General features: G+C 39.2%; 1 protein-coding gene across 1 annotated transcript in view; it reads left to right on the forward strand.

Moving 5' to 3' along the window:
• The window catches only part of LOC146610126 (CMP-N-acetylneuraminate-beta-galactosamide-alpha-2,3-sialyltransferase 1-like), a 98,712-nt gene that overhangs the window by 40,300 nt on the left and 41,464 nt on the right, over positions 1–16,948 (forward strand). The window contains exons 2-3 of the mRNA XM_085346601.1: positions 2,854–3,538; positions 6,736–6,929. Of these exons, the coding sequence (XP_085202727.1) occupies positions 3,248–3,538; positions 6,736–6,929 (485 nt within the window). The 5' untranslated portion in view covers positions 2,854–3,247. The remainder of the gene's footprint in view (positions 1–2,853; positions 3,539–6,735; positions 6,930–16,948) is intronic.

Raw genomic sequence — 16,948 nt, forward strand, 5'->3', positions numbered from 1 at the left:
AGGGGTAGGCAACTCCAGGCCTTGAGTGCCGGTGTCCTGCAGGTTTTAGATATCATCCTGTGGTTATCTAAAACTGGCCTCTGGAGAACTTCAAGCCATGTTGGGGAGGTAATTTAGCCATTTGAATCAGCTGTGTTGGAGGACAAGGACACATCTAAAACCTGCAGGACACCAGCACTCAAGGCCTGGAGTTCGAGACCCCTGGCCTAGAGGCCTGTGGACAGTGGGAAGCCCTTCTGATCCTTCTGGAAAAAAAAAAAAGACTTTCAGATTTTTATTCTGTTCAACCACTAGTTTTGAAACCATACATTATACAGCCATGCAAAACAGAACATTTCACGGGATTCTAAGCAGTCCTGTGAAAAACCAAATACACTCTATGATTTAGTAGTTTGTAAAACAACCTTCAGCAGCACTAAGTTAATCATTTTCCGCATGACTTTATTAGTCTTTCAAATTGTTGTGGAATTTTGTCCCACTCTTTTTTGCATTACTTCAGTTCTTTGACATGTTTGTTATGTAGGGCTTTCTAATGGTCCTGATCAGGTTTGCTTGGATTAACACCTGGATTCTGTTTTCAGCCATTCTGTTGTAGATTTGCTCCTGTGCTTGGGATCATTGTCTTATTGCACGAGGCAATTTTGGCCAAGCTTTAGCTGCCAGACAGATAACCTCACATTTGACTCTAGAATACTTTGATATTCGGAGGTGTTCTTGGTCAACTCCGTGACAGCAAGTTGCCCACTTCTTGTGGGCATGAAATAAGCAAGTTAATCCAGACGTTAGCTGCTGCAACCATCACAGTGGACTCATGACCTGAAAGTGTGGTCAGAGCTAAAGGAAGAGGCCCAACTAGCTGGAGAAGCAAATAACCACTAATGTTGTAACAATGATGTAATGATGTGCTGATCTGCTGTCTCCTTAAAAGTGAAGTTTCACCATAAATCTACCCTCCGAAGGGAATATTCTTATTTTGCCTAGACGAATGAATGTGAATGTGTCTAATTATAAAAGAAAAAGAAGATTTAACACCAAATCCAATTAGCTAGGGCCAACCGAACACTTGTCCCCATGCATCTGTACCTTGATGCCTTTTTGACATCAAAATGGGATTGTTGAGATGAGTAAATATCACCAAAGTGGTATCTGTCAGCTTATCCCAACTAACTAGCTATGCTCTGGTCTCAAAGACGGTATATAAATGATGGCAGTTGCCCCTGATTTTAGGTTGTGCATTTTGAAGTCTAAGAATTATTTTTAATCCTGCTTTAACCCTTGATGTTGCCACTCGCATGGTAGTATCCGGTAGTGCATGGTAGTACCGACAAGCAGGTCTTGCTGTTGGTAACCCACCTTTGGAAGTAGCAGGGTAGTTGTTTTTTATCTAAATGTTTCCCCGATGCTAACTAGCAGACTCCAGGTTTTCCTGTCTCGTGTTTCTCGTGTTTTACCAGCTGACTGGCCAACCGGCCAGGTTGCTAGGTAGCTAGCTAGTTCATTGTTGATATTCCTAATTAATGTGGCTGATGGCAAGTGCAAAACTGCAATACTAATGTCTGCAAAGAAACATGGATGAAAACAGCAGCGTGACTGTTCGTACTGGAGTTTTACAACCAAAAAGTAGTTATTCTCCAGTTAGTCAATGATTTCTATGTTCAGTCTGTCTTTTTATGTATGCCACAGGGGAGTGGGGGGATGAAAAAGGGGATTACGGTTGCTTCCTGTTTCATTCCAGAAAAGCTGATATGATTTTGCTGAAGACATTTATGGTTTTTGATGATGGTCTTTTTTAAGAGCTAAAAGACTTTGATGCATCCTGTGTAATTTGGCAACAACAGAACAATAAAGAAAACATTTTTCACAGTCTTGCAAATTGTACTGCAGTACAGTCTCCTCTTGGAACTGTTAGTGCTGTGAAATTACAAGAAGCCAGCTTTGAAGAATGTGTGTTGTGATGTGTACTGAGCCACCAGCTTTCTGGCAATGTGTTTGATTTGATTTGATATACCTTTATTAGTCCCGCAAGGGGAAATTTCATAAGGCTGCCGACCTATTGCACGCAATGGCGGCGCCATCTTACCCTCTGACCATACGTACATTACACAAAACATCACATGGGGAAGACAGGTCAGAGAGGTATAACAATGGAAAAATGCACCACATGAGGAAAGAGAAAAAAATAACTCCCCCCAGACTGAGCTCCAATAGGGAGATCAGTTTGAGAACAGAAAAAAACACCTCTGCACATAGCACATGAAAAAAACTCTTAATGCACCAAAGAAACACATGACAAGCAACAGGGATGGGTAAAGGTGAGAGACAGCCGATTGAGACAGTACATCCGGGCCTGCAGCCTGTGCGCTGGTCTCCTTGATCCACCGTCAGCATCGGAAGGGAATAAGATTTATAAGATGTATGTGTGTGCGTGTCCAGAGTTCGGCAGAGACAGTGTCCTTCACCCTGCTAGGCTAAGTAAACAGTCTTCCAGCCAATCCAGGTGGCCTTGCATGGAATGGGAAGAACAGACTAAACACAGTCGTTATCAGGGTGTTTTTGTTCGGCTCCAGCCTTGAGACCGCAGGTGGTTAGGATTAGGGTTAGTATTAGGTTTGCCTGTAAACCTATGTATGGAATTCTCCTATTTGACACACAAATGGATATCCTATGATACAGGTACTGTAAGGCCAGAATGGTGGAAAAAAAACTTGATTTTAAGGGTAACATGTTGTAATCTGTGATTCTAGGCTTTCTTAGCATAAAATGCAATCTAACCCTACGCTTAAGTGGTTTGTCAGTGAGCTGGGGGAATTCAAGAAGTCGATGTTACACAATGTCCTTTTATTTGCCTTCTAGGTGGATTATTAAACAATGGATGACACAACAGTCACTGACCTCAAAGAGTCAACATCAGAGCAGTCAGTAAATCGGATTTACACTCATAAACCTGGGACCACCAGGCTGGAAGAACCACACAGCAGATTTATCTTCCTTTGATTTGAAAGGAATCTGCAAAGAAGTCACATTGATGGATTTAATTAAGGACGTTTTTGACTGAAACCCCGAGTTGTCTGAAAAATAATCGCAAGTCATTTTGACGCCGTGTTTTGACACATCTGAGTCACCTGTACCATGTGGTCAATGGGCTTGCTCTTTTCTCATACCTTTTGGACTCTAGATTTATCGTGATGCTGCTTTTTTCTGTTGCGCTCTCGGAGTTTCCCACAAGCGGAATTTGACTATCGACAACATGCCTCTGCTCAAAGTCAGGAAAATCAGGACTTTTGCTCTCCTTTTTTGTGTGATTACATTTACAACTTTCCTGTTCAGCTATACCTTCCGGGACCCTTCACTCTACTTCTTTAAGTACGCATTTCGCCTGTCGGACAACTTCTTCTCCAAAGGGCTGTGTGCCTGTCGTCAGTGCATAGCAGAGCTGGAGGATGACCCGTGGTTCGCCGAACGCTTTAATCAGTCCATCCACCCTCTGATGACCAGAGAGAACAGTGCCCTCTCGGATGAAACCTTTAAGTGGTGGCAGGTAAGATTCAGGGGATGTGTGTGGGGGGAATTTGCAATGCTGTTTCTACACAAGATTGGTAATAAAAAAGCACATTCAGCATTCGAGAGAAGGTGAGGTGCTGAAAAGGAAAGATCATGAATAAAGAACAGATTTTACACACTGCTGTAATGCTCCCACGACACATTTGTGTTTGCCACATTGATTGTTTCAAATCCAACAAGTCCTTACCAGGATCAAGTTGTGAAGCAAACTCCCACGCACAATTTGTTCATATTTAACAAGCAAGATGGAGAATATGGAAATTCTCTCCCAGAGAATCTGTAGATAACGAGAGACATTTTCCATACATGACTTGAAAGTGTAAAAGATGCTTTAACTGTTCACTCACTGGAATCTGTCTCCATCACACTTTAGGCCAGGGTTGTCAAACTCCATTGTAGGCCTTAGTGTTGGGCCACTTAAGTGAGCCGATGTTGTACCGAGGATGGTGTCCCCGACAAAATTTGTTTCCCCTGCGTCGGGAGCGTTCGCTGAGCAGGGAGGCGGATCCAGTTTACTCCGCCTCCATTACAGTCAAGTAGACGTGAATGTAGTGATGTTTTAGTTTTGTAAAAAAGTGAAAAATGAGTGTTGTTGCATTGCATTGTTGAGCGTTACAACAGAAAATCATACATTTATTGTTCTCACGTGGTATTCAATGGGATTATTTCAACAAACCAAGGACATTTTGCCTGATAATTATTTGTATCCTCCTGTAACTTTACTGTTTAAAGAGCTAAAACTTCCAAAGTTTCAGGAGTAATAAGTCATTATAAGAAGTGTTTGGGAACTAAAAATCAAGAATGTGAGATCCTGTTTGTTTGTGATTTGGAGAGCCCAACACATGCTCCCGACGCAGGGGAATCAAATTTTGATTCCCCTGCAGGACACCGGGACCAGTGAAGTCAGTGTAAAGAAGGTTAAATATACATGTAGATATCTTATTATAAGGAAAAGAAGTTAAATTTTTAACAGTACATGTCAGTTTTTCTACATGATAAAGAAATGTTGCTGAGGTAAATGAAAGGAAATTTGCCAACATGACTCTTTGGACTTAAATTGCAAAGTTCTGGTAGCTCATTGCTCTCACTGTCCGGTAAATATGAAACAGTTTCTGCTAATTCACAGAAAGTCCCTTGTTTCTTATTTTTTTAGCCATACCCATTTAAAAAAAAACAATTTTTATAGTCAGTAGTTAAAAAAATAGCAGAATTGTTTATCGTTAATGTAAATACTTTGGTGTGGTATTAAAGGTTATAACTTAATTATCAGTAAATGTTGTAAAACATATTAAAAAATATTTCACATTTTCCAAACCCATCCAGTGGGTCAGATTTGAGCTCAAACCGGGCCGTTTCTGGCCACCGGGCCTTATGTTTAACACCCCTGCTGTAGGCAATTAAACAGTCATAAAACTAGTTTAGCAGTAAACTTTTACAAGAGCTTTCAGAAAGCTTTACTTTAGTGACTTTGTTGCTAGAAAGTTAACAAAAACATCGGTAACACTGTATGTCTGTTTCCTTGTAATAACAAACCACAAGGAACGCAACTATCTCGCATGGCTCTGTTCCCAAATCACAAACATTTGAAGTTCACTAACTTGACTAATATTTCACCAAAATTATAACATTTTCATCACTGCAAGTGACAAAAAGTGTGAGGTGCAGGACCTCATTTCTTTCAGAAAAGGTTTGGCTAATGCTTCGTGACAACTTTCCTCTGAATGGGCTGCCCTACTCTAAACAGCAGAACATGTTTTACTATTTTTTGTAAATCCTTTTCTACTGACATCATATGGAGATAAGAATTGAAAAAATCAACCTCATTTGAAATCTTGGCCACACTTAAGATGAGCATCCAACGCTGTAACATATATGCGTGAGAGGAAATGAGACAAAGCATAAAAGTCTCTGTTTAATCTTACTATTACTGTAACAGTGAAAACTCAGTGCATCCCAGTCTTTTCAAGTCACTGAAGTCTCCATCTGGCAACTGTCTAGTGTCAGACTAAACATAATGTATTTGTTTTGACATGAGCACCATGACTTGACATGGCAGTCAGCAGAGGAATTGTTATCTCTGCCTCTTCCAAGATGGATTTTGTCACCTGTGTGATTGCTGGGCATCACTGACTAAATGGCCCCCTGAGAGTAGAAGCCCTTGGATGCAGAGTGACAGGAAATCCACTTTTTTTTTTACTGTTATTTACTGAGATTTCCCCCATATCAACCTCCATTTTCTCTCCACCGGAAAAAAAGCTTAATGGATGTCACGCCCCCTACATTTGGCCTGTCGCGTGTGGGGAACATAAAACGCAGCAAACATAAAAAGGAATCCACGGTCGCTGGATACCATGGCGCTTAGTGTTTTATGGATCCCTTGCCCCATCTACATAAGTACTTATGTACCAGCCCAATATATAGTTTACTTTCTCTATATGTCATCATTAAACTGCAGCTCTCTAAATCAGAAAGAGCTATTCACAGAAATGATCCTACCTTTGTGTGGAAGGCATCCAGTATTCCCACATTCACCTCACACCATGTCCAATTAGAGGCAGGAATAGGCAAATTACTGCAAGGTTGCCTCCTGTCACTATTCATTCCAGAAAGTGCTTCTCACAGGAAGCTTGATGAGGCAAGCATCACATATCAACGGTTGCCCGGCCAGATGGTGTGGCCTGCTCTGCTCCAAGGCAAGGGCATGACCATAAGGTGCATCTGAGCACTTTTCTCCAAGGAGCTGTCACAATTTACATGTTACACAGCTAAATGTAATTCCTGCATCAATTGCTGCATATTCTAAACTTGCCTGCTGTCCACCTAAAACCTTATTGCCCAGTTGTTTAAATATGATAGAAAAGGCTGAATGAAAATTTTGAACCACATGTATCCAAAGCCATGCTTTAAAATTAGATTGATGTAGAATGTCCTGTATCCATTCAGCAGACAGCACACGCACATTCCTGCGCTTATTTGCTGACTCTCCGAGTTCAAAGCTGCCAGAAGAAAGCAGGGCCAAAAGAGCCCCCGCAGACGGAGCTAAGCCGCCCCTCAGGTTCTTTCAGAAATGTGCTCGGTGTCTTGAGCTCCACTGCCCTTGTTCAATCACTTCTACTTAAAGTGGCCCTGGAGCTGTGTGTCTGTCTCTGAGGCCTGCATGTGCTCTGTCACCAGTGGTTGCAGTCAGAGAGGCAGCCGGCCAACTTCAACGAAGTGGTGGAGGAGCTGTTCCAAGTCATCCCCGATGAGGTGCTTTACATGGATGCCGGTCCCGAGCGCTGCAGGACTTGCGCCGTCGTGGGGAACTCCGGGAACCTGAAGGGGTCCCATTACGGTGGCCTCATCGACTCTAGTGATTTCATCATAAGGTCAGTAAACACGTCAATCAGAGGTTTGATTTTGAAGCTCTCACTTCTATTTACTCTGCACTGTGAAAATTGAATTGTGGATCTGTTGCTTCACTCTGCTTGGGCAGAGTGAATTTAAGAGTTGAATTTAATTTTTCAAGCTTCACAAGTCAGTTCATGTTATGAAAGCATCACACGAGGGCAAGGTAGCTGCCAGTGCAGCCTGTCGTTAGACATCAGAATTACAAAAAAACAAGAAGAAAGAAAAGCAAGCGGCAACCTCTGAGCTGAAAACTGCCACACAAATGTCAAAAATTGCAGTTCCCCTAATGGGCACATGAGGATGATTCCAAAAGCAAGACTTCCATGTAAAATTCCCAACCAAACAACATTAAAAAGTATAATTACAGCCTGGTACAATAGCAGCTTTACCCTCTGTGGAGGCCCAGCATCACAGCCCACCATGGTTGAACTGAGCTGGATGTCTCTACCCTGGAATTATCTGACTAATAATATGGCCTACTGCCTACTGGCTCCACTCCTGACTAAAAACACTGGGTATCTGGGACAGGTCGATATGTGCGACTGATACAGTTCTTTCTTGCTCTGCCTTTAAGTGTGCCATGCTTTATCTTGGAGTAAGAGAGCTAACATACCACGGAGGAAGGTCATTTTGAAGGTTCAGTAGCTTGGAGGTTTTTCATACCTGCGATACCAAAAGCTTTTCTTCTCATTTTTACGGTAGTTTTTGATTTATTTGCAAACTGTGGTTAAGTATTCCGACGTAACTGAAGAGCTCAGATGATGATGCTTCTAGCTCTCTCTTTCACTCCCTTTCATTATGTTCAAGGCAATATTTGCTTTTATTGCACTCGTGGTTAGAGAACATTTGATTAATATTGACTAGATTAATATTATTTTGCTCCATCTGTCTTTTGTCAGCACCACTCCATATATGATATGTGGTGTGTGAGGAGGTGTGCTTACAGGCAGTGCAGGGAAAGTAAAGATGAGCACAGCTTTAAACAGCCGCAGTAGATGCAGTAGCTTACTAACTACAGACTAGTGTAAATTTGAAAAATGAATAACTTGCTTACATTTCTTTTGGATTTATTTAGGTTCTGTTGCCATTTACTATTTTACTGAGATCACCACTTATATTTTAGAACGATAAAATGTGTTGTCTTATATATGAAATGATACAGATATTTGGTGCTTTAAAAATCTTTCAGCTGTCAAAAACATAAACAGACATTCTAAATATTTTTATGTGAAATTATTTGTATTTTTATTGTTTTTTTTTTAGTTAAGAATAGAAATATGGGGGTGCAGAATAAAGGTATTTTATTGTCACAAGAAGTTGTGGAGTACTTGTTTACGTTCTCCCTGACTCTGCTAGGATCAGTTCCTTGTTTGTGCGTTTCCAAACATGTGTGATGCCAAGTTGCAGAGTGCCCCCGGTGGACAAAATGTGTAATATCAGCCCAGATTACATGGTTGAAGGGTGTTTCTCCCTTCTCTTTTTTACTTTTTAAAATCCCATTTATCGCTTGTTATAATTGCAGACACCAATAGATCAGCAAGTAGCTAAATATCAAGGTCAATATATCAGACAGGGTTTAAATTTTGCACTCTAACAAGAAGGCTTCTGCTTTGAAGCCCACACTGTAGTTTCATCCATCATTTATAACCAGTCTATTAGTTGTAGAAGAAGAAAGTTTGCTGGCAGCTGGCATCAATAATAATGATTGCTAACTGAAGCTTAGCTACTTTGCCTTTCAAGTGGCTGGTTGTTGTTATGACTACCATAAAGAACATCAGGCATGCCTACATCCCAACACTGAGGCAACATGTATATTTCAATAATAAACTCTACTTCTTAGATATTTCATAAGTTCAAAATAATATTAAAATATTAACTATACTTATTTCCCTATATCGTATGAATATATTCTTTCCAGCTAATTACTGCTACGACAAACTCAAATAGAGCAGAAAGTCGTGCAGTAAAATGATTAGAAAACACTGTAGCCAAAATATGCTTCCCATTTAATTTAGAGATAATACTGAAAGAAGTCTGCTCAGGGCTGAGTGCACCATTGACTCTATGAGGTCTTGTTCTCAGTGTGTATTCTTGGAATGTGAGAATCTGGCATTCTTTAAACTCATCTCTATATTTAGAGATAGATCTATAGATATAGAGGTAGAATATTAAGGCAATGAAAGATTTCTAATATTTAGGTCATCATTCCTGGTTATGCCCCTAAAATAATTTTTACTTTGCCGGTACAACAAATCAAAGTCGGCCCAGGAACCTGGTTAAATGTGCCAGATGTTTTATCATTTTTAATTTTGTCTTTGTTCTTTCATTTCATAATTTATTAACCTGGAGGCATCCTTGTCTTACTGTTATTGCCTCGTCAGATGTCTTTTCTTTCCCTGGATTTAAAAATGAACTGAGGGGTTTGCTGCTTTTAACAAAAGCAGCTCTTGCTTGTTCAGTCCAACCAGTATTTACCGCCACAGAAGATACAAAAGTACTGCAGTTAACTATCAAAATTTTCAGCTTAACAAAACTTTTACTATGCAAATTTCTATCGGTGTTCTGCTACTGGAAACCGAATTCCCCAGAGGAACCTACCCGATGGATTAATAATGATCTGTCTCTTAGGACTGCGCGATATATCGAGTTTTTAAAAAATATCGATATATTTTCATACAAGATATAAGATATGACATTATCGTTTATATCGATATAGTCTATGTTACGTTATAATTATACTTGTGGAGCCACAAGTTTGCCTCTCTTTCGTCCACTTTTGTCTCTATGCAACGTTACTGGGCCTCGCCTCTCCTTCACTGAACACAACTCCTCCTCCCCCATCACTTCACCTGCAGGCAACGACAAGATGGACACGACAAATCTCCGTTAACGAGTTACCGCGGATCGCCCGTGCGTGGGGCTGCACGCCGTCAACCGCGAGCTAACCGCGCTAACGACATGCATGGCCTAAAATCCTTTCATTTTCTCAAAAAACGACAGTGCGCTTATGGCCATAAATGGCACCTGTTAAAAGACACGGTTACGAAGCAGATTTCAAACTCCAGGCTGTCAGCCACACAGTAGAACATGGGAATAGAGCAGCTGTGAAATCTGTCTTTGTTATTATGCTCAGCGTCTTTTAGTTTACATTTTGACTGCACAATTGTGAGCTTTTTGTTATGCACAAAAACAACATTGTTTTCTTTTATTTATGGAGCATTATTATTTAATAATATTATTTTTGAGTAATTTCTTCATGTACATCTACGCTGTATGTTAATAAAAGTGCCTGTGTGACATCTGGGACACAGCTTTGACTAAGAACTCTCTTTGTGTTCTTACCTTATGGCTTAAAAAAATATATCGAGATATATATCGTATATCGCCATCCAGATAAAAAATATCGAGATATGAATTTATCGCCCAGCCCTACTATCTCTCTATCTATCTTATTATTGCCATAGACTGTATATAAAAGATGGACATAGTCGCCATGACAAAAGTGGCTGCATTTAGATGAACATTTAGTTACTAAATGCAACAAAAAATTTTATGGGTCCATTACACAGACACTGATACTTGCTAACCTGCTAAATGCTATTGTCTATTAATTGGACCAAACACCCAACATACATATAACATACATATAAAGGAGTAAAGCATAGAAACAAGTTTGTTTTTGTGTTTTTGTTTTATTCTTTGTCAGGTTGTAAACACAGATTTTAATACTGTTAAGTTGGAAATTCATTTTAACATCTATGACGTTTGGAGACACAGAGGCTCAAGTGGTCGTTAGAGGAACTGCAGTATTTGGCACACATAAAGTATGTGTCTTTGTGATCTTGTTTTAAAAGAGTAGATGCACTTAGTTTTTATTTTACTGATTTCTCTCATGACTCATATCTCTCTCTCTGTATTTGATTTGCCGACTGCACTCATCAGTCCTGTCTCACTCACACATTTATGCTCTACCGTGAAGCTTTCCAGAAAGAAAGGTGGGGCTAGAGATTTGACTGTCCCACATCCTCATTCTGGGTTAGATAACCATTTGAGTAAATTGCCTCAACAATGCAGGAGATAAAAACCATGCAGTTTGAATATTATAATGTTTCTCCCGTGCCTTGCGGTGATGAGAAACAGAAGAAGAGTCTGTTGCTCTCTGTGTTCTCACATATCAATTACAGCACAGCAGAGAAGGAATTTGAATAGATAAAAAACAACAGAGTTTGCTCTCTGAGGTATAAATGACAAGAATGTACATGAAAGGGTTAAAAAACATGCTCGCTCAGACTTTGTTGATGCTGTTTCTCCAGAGTAGAGAAGTCACTGATTGCATTCTTAAACAACTTAGGAGAAAAATCAAATTGATAGTTATTATATCTGAAGACTGAAGTGTAGTACAGCTTGTTTTTTTAAAGCAGATTAACACCAAAATTTAAAAGATGACTTGAAGAAGATGAGGATGACCACTTAAAGACAAAACCTTGCTTCAAATGTGTTTTCAACTTTTCAATTGGCACAAAACATAAAAGAATTAAACAAATACTATAACATTGATGCCAAACTGAAGCCTTTGCTATGTCCTGATTCTGTTTTATCACTTTGCAGTTTGGATTTGAATGAGACTTGTTGAGCTCTGACTCAGAATAAGCTAAAGGCTGCAGGGGTGGGAAATGTATATTCCTCGAGAGTGGATTTGTATTATCTAGAGGGAGTTCTCAGAATAGTATTTAACAACTCTGAAGGCTGTTACAGTCTGCATCGGAATTATCCTCTGCAACTACAAGAGATAAAACTTCATCCAAAGTTTTTTTTTCTGAACAATAATGTCTGCACTACAGATTGTGAAATAGTTTTATTAAATACCATACCTACTAAATGTTTTATATCAGATCAGAATTGATTAGTGAACAGTAAGCAGAGGGTTTAAAAAAAAAACAACAACAATAAAACAATGCATTTCACCCAGATCCTCTAAAGCCTCCTTTATGGATTATTATGAATATTGAACAGCACTGGCCTGTCTGCTAGAGCCTCTTGTTTGTTCAGCAGATTGAAGTGGAAAATAGATTTGAGTCATAAAAGCAGCCTTTGCATCTTCCTTTCACAGACAGTTTTTGTTCTTCTAAGGCGGTATAATTGATAAGCCGATGCACATGATCACTAAAACCTCCGTTTTTTTGTTTGGGGTGGGGTTGTCTTATCTTTCTGAAATGCACCAGTCCACAAAAGTCCACTTCCTGTTGGCGTGGGAATTCAGATAAGAAGTACATTTTAGACAAAGACTTGGAATCACATTTCATCTGTTTTATAGTTCACAAATAGGGAAGAGAAGGGAGAATAATTTGGAATAAAGAGCAAATAAGCGTGGCCTGGTATGTCTGTGCTTGTTTAAAATTACAGCCAGTGCCATAGAAAGTGCAAAATAACGTGCATGAACTCTAGATAAATATTTCAAGTTACTTTAATGGATATAAGGATATAAAAATAACAATGGATAGAAATAGTTTATGTTCTTCTAAAACATAGTAATTGATAAGCCACACTTAACGCATACATCCATCTGTCTATTCTCTTCTGCTTATCCTGATCAGGGTTAAGGGGATGGGCAGGCTGGAGCCTATCCTAGCTACAAGGTGTTACGGTTAGGCCCACTATGTTGTCCATCTGATATGATGGTCCATTTGAGTTTTGCCAGACAAATATAGTTTTTATGAATAGCATGAGGAGGGACTATAGGCTATACCCAAAAGATGAGCATTACTGTTGTGGTTTCAGCCAATAGTTTCTAGAGTCCACCTTTAAAACCTCAGTGTTAGCCATATTAGCTTTTTAGACCCAGGTGTCACCACATCTAGAAAAGAGGGTGGGTTGCTAACTGAGCAAGTTCTACCTAACTTCGTTGACAAGGTGCAAACTTTGCCTAAAAGAAGACCATATTATTCAGATAAAAAGTAACTTTCAGCTGCACCCTTGCCACCAGGGGTCACCACAGCATGTAGTTCCACATGTTTGTATACCAGACACAATCCCAAGGGAGACTTGTGTCAAGCTAGAATTAAACCCAGCTTTTGCTTGCCAAGTAAATGCTAACCACTAAACTACTGGAGCCACATATTTTTGTTAGCTAGGCCTGAACTAGTTGATTAATCTGATATTATTTATACAGTTGATACAGTTGTCAGCAAAGGGAACAGTAGTTACAGAGTTACTAATGTTTATTAAGTAATGTAGTAACATTAATTACCAAAACTCTTTTTAGGACGAGGCTGCAAACATATTAATTTCATGGCTGAATTTCAACATGGAATTATATGGGGCCTGTCTCAAGTGGCCATTAGAGGAACTGCAGATTTTGGCAATTGGCTTCTTTTTTGAGACTCATAGGGCAGGGCTTTTGTGGTGTCTTTTATATATAAAAACATACCACATTTTCTTGTCTTAAAAACATTGTATATATATACAATGCTTTTAAGATAAGACCTTTTTGGAAAGTCTATTACTACTTCAAATTGAAGTGACATTTTAAAACTAAATATAGTAACTTGAGCCTGAAAAAATTGGATGCTTTTAGAGGAGCAGGGACAAACATTAGCCCAATTCTGTGGACAAGCACTCAGTTATGATCGATAGCAAACAGATAGATAATCTATTCAGCATGATGGTCATATCAACAGATTAACCATTAAGCAAATATCCAAAAGCAAATTTCTTGCATTATTCTTACAAGGCTTTTAATTCAACCCAGCATGGCTTTGCCAACCTGCTATGACATTTTGCCTCTGTATAAAACCATATTATTGCACTTATCTTCTCTGGCAGCCCCCTCCATGGCAGCAGCATGATACTGTCAACCAATTCAATTATAGAATGACAGGACAGCAGCAAGACAAGAGTTATTACTTTGCTATTAGCAGAAGAGCTTCCTCTAGACGTATGCTTTGAAAATGTTTGCTGTCTTTTTATTTACTGTAGGCTGAGCGTCACATTTTCAGTCATGCTTGGTTGGAAGCTGTGGTGCTGAGCCAAAAGGTCACAACAACAGTGAATAGGAAAGGGACCACTAAGGGGTACATACATTTTTTCTTTTCTTTTTCTTGTTTTTTTACAAACCTGAAATAAACTGTTGCGCTGATTGGACTGACGTCTACATGCAAATTTCTAAAGCAGTGGCTGACACTCGCTGGGAGCACTGTCCAGTAAGAACGAGCAGGCTGAAAACAAAGGATTCCAAATATCCACAGTTCAGTTCACTCAGATCCTCTAAAGCCTCCTTCACAGACTATTATGAATATTGAATGGCACTGGCGTATCTGCTAAAGCCTCTTGTTTGCTCAGCAGATTTCATTAAAAAATAGATTTGACTCATAAAAAGAGCTGTGCATTTTCCTTTGACAGACAATAGTGAGCTCATTGGCTTTTGAATGATGAAATCTTATAAGAGATATGCTGTTGAAGCACCAGTAAGTCACTGTAATTATTAAAATTTCATTCAAGATGTTTTTTTTGTTTTCAGCTTGTCTTAGGGAATGTTACAGTGTTACACTATGCTCAATTCCAGTTTGTATCTGCAGATAAGGACATTTTAGACACAAAGTCAATGTTTTTGTCTAGTAAATGTAAAAATACAGCTAACTTTATGGAGGTGAAGACACAAATAGTGGAATCACATTTCATCTGTCCTGCACTGTAGTAGAGATAAGGGAGAGTAATAAGGGGCAAACACCAGACAAAACTTAATGGAAAGCGTAATGGAAAGGGCAGCATAAAGGTGAGGAACTATAATTACAAATTAATACTTTCATGAATAGCTGAATAGAAATACAAGAGACACAATTAAAAATGGCAACTAAGTGGAGAGGAAAATAACAAAAACAAAAAGTCACCAAGCATCAGATGTCCATGGAAGTTATTTTCTGGATTAAAGATCATCAGCTTTGACCTTTAAAAAGACATCCCTTTATTGCTAAATTTGGTTGAAAGGTAAAGTGTAAAAATTGTCTCTATGACCTCATTTTGAATTCATATGACCCGTTGTGCAGTTTTCAGGAGAAAAACTGGATAGATTAGTTAATAGGTAAAAGTTTAGCATACATCATATTCAATTAGAAACCAAGTTCCAAAAACTAGCCACATGGCACTGGCTACAATAGCAGGTCTATCCACATATGGGAACACACAATTTTTGTTCAACTGCTCATTAACATGATATCTAGTCAGCCAATCACGTGGCTGCTGCTCAGTGGATTTAGGCCATTTGGGTCAAAACAACCTGCTGATGTTCAAACTGAGCATCGACAGGATGCAAGGTAAAAGGGGATTCAAGTGACTTAAATTACCTTTCTTCCCCTTATTCCAATGAATTTGGCATACTTGCTGGTGCCAGAGTATTACCTGAGTATTTCAGAAATTGCTGACTGGGATTTTAATGCACATCCATTTCTAAAGTCCCAAAAAACAGAAGACATCCAGTGAGAGGCAGTTCTCTGGGGGAAAAATGCTTTGTTGCCTATCAGCTCGACAGAAATTAGCACTTCTTACAACTAAAGTACAATAGCATCTCTGAATGCACAACACACTGATCCTTGAAGCACATTGAAATTAGCTGGCAAATAATATGTCCAATAATATGTGGTGAAGCCTGTTCAAGAAGTTTGTGATGCTCGTTTTTCAATAATTAGTCACTGCTTGCTAGCATTAGTTAGCACTCCGCTCACTGGTGACATATGGCTCTCAAAATCAACCAGCACTTTTTAAAGAACTTTTGTGCTGTTTCTTGTCTGGTAAAGTCATCTTTTCAATATTTCTAGAGGTGGTATTGGGATAAGTCATGATGTTAGTCAATCTATACCAGAATAACCACTATAACACATACAAAACCTGGGAATTTATTTTTATAAAAAGTCTAATCACTCGAGGCACGTCTGAACAGAGACTATCAGCAATTGCATTCTCTTAGTAGTCTGTATGCTCTGCGGGTACACTAGCATATTTCATTTGAAATAGAAGTAGTCTGTCTGGGATGTATGATTGTCTCATCATTTTTATTTACTCTGCTGAATTGAGGATCAGTCAAGCTTATAGTCGACATGATAATGTAAGCCCTTGCAAATAACTTCATTAAGATGGATCTTGGAGCCAGCAGATGTAATAGGCAGGCATTTGTGACTCAAAGTCTCTGGATGAAATTGGCTATAAAACTGGGATTTTAACACAAGTAATGCACATGCTTTCTCGCTTTGCTTCTCTTCGGTCTTCTCTCAATCTTTTTCTTTGTTTATATACTTGTTTATAAGAAAGAAGTTGGGTGTGTGTGTGTGTGGGGGGGGGGGGGGGGGGGGTTGCCTTTCTCAGTGAGAGACTCATTAAGATATTGATATGTTCCTGGGGGCTGATGAATGGCCAGAAAGCTCCATGTGATGCCTCTTAACCCTGTCTAAGGATAAATAAGCTGCACTTTGGTGTTGGTAATCAGTAGTTTAAAGTTCAAACAAAGATCTAGTATTAAAAGCTAGTCCTTCCATTATTCCTCCTCCTCCTGGTTATTATTACTGCACAATGAGAGTGGTGCCTTCAAAGATTATTTTTTCCTAAAATTTCCATTAAAGACTTTATTTTCATGGGCACCCAATCCACTTTGCAATCAGTGCTGTCCTTGGCTCAGCGGACCTTTGTGTTATTGTGAGGCAAAGAACAATTGAGGTCTCTGGCTTGATTGCTACTCAGGCTACGTCACACTACAAATGAGTGCCACCAGGGCACTGTAGGAAATTTAGATTTGCTGTATGAAATTCACTTGATCGGGTCATGATCATCTTTTTTTCTTTCGTTTTTTTTGCATATACCCTGATGTACAGTGATCAGCAAAGAATATTTGATACTAAGTGTTTCAATGATGATACGAAAATGTTAAGCCATCCCTCATTTCTTTGTGTTTGGAAGGTAAACTGGAAATAGGTATAGCTGTTAAGGGGAACATGTGCAAACATAAATGGAC

Source organism: Diplotaxodon limnothrissa, linkage group LG22 (assembly GCF_057381915.1).
Source record: "Diplotaxodon limnothrissa isolate DT_005_m linkage group LG22, D_limnothrissa_male_GT1.1, whole genome shotgun sequence".
Taxonomy (NCBI): Eukaryota; Metazoa; Chordata; class Actinopteri; order Cichliformes; family Cichlidae; genus Diplotaxodon; species Diplotaxodon limnothrissa.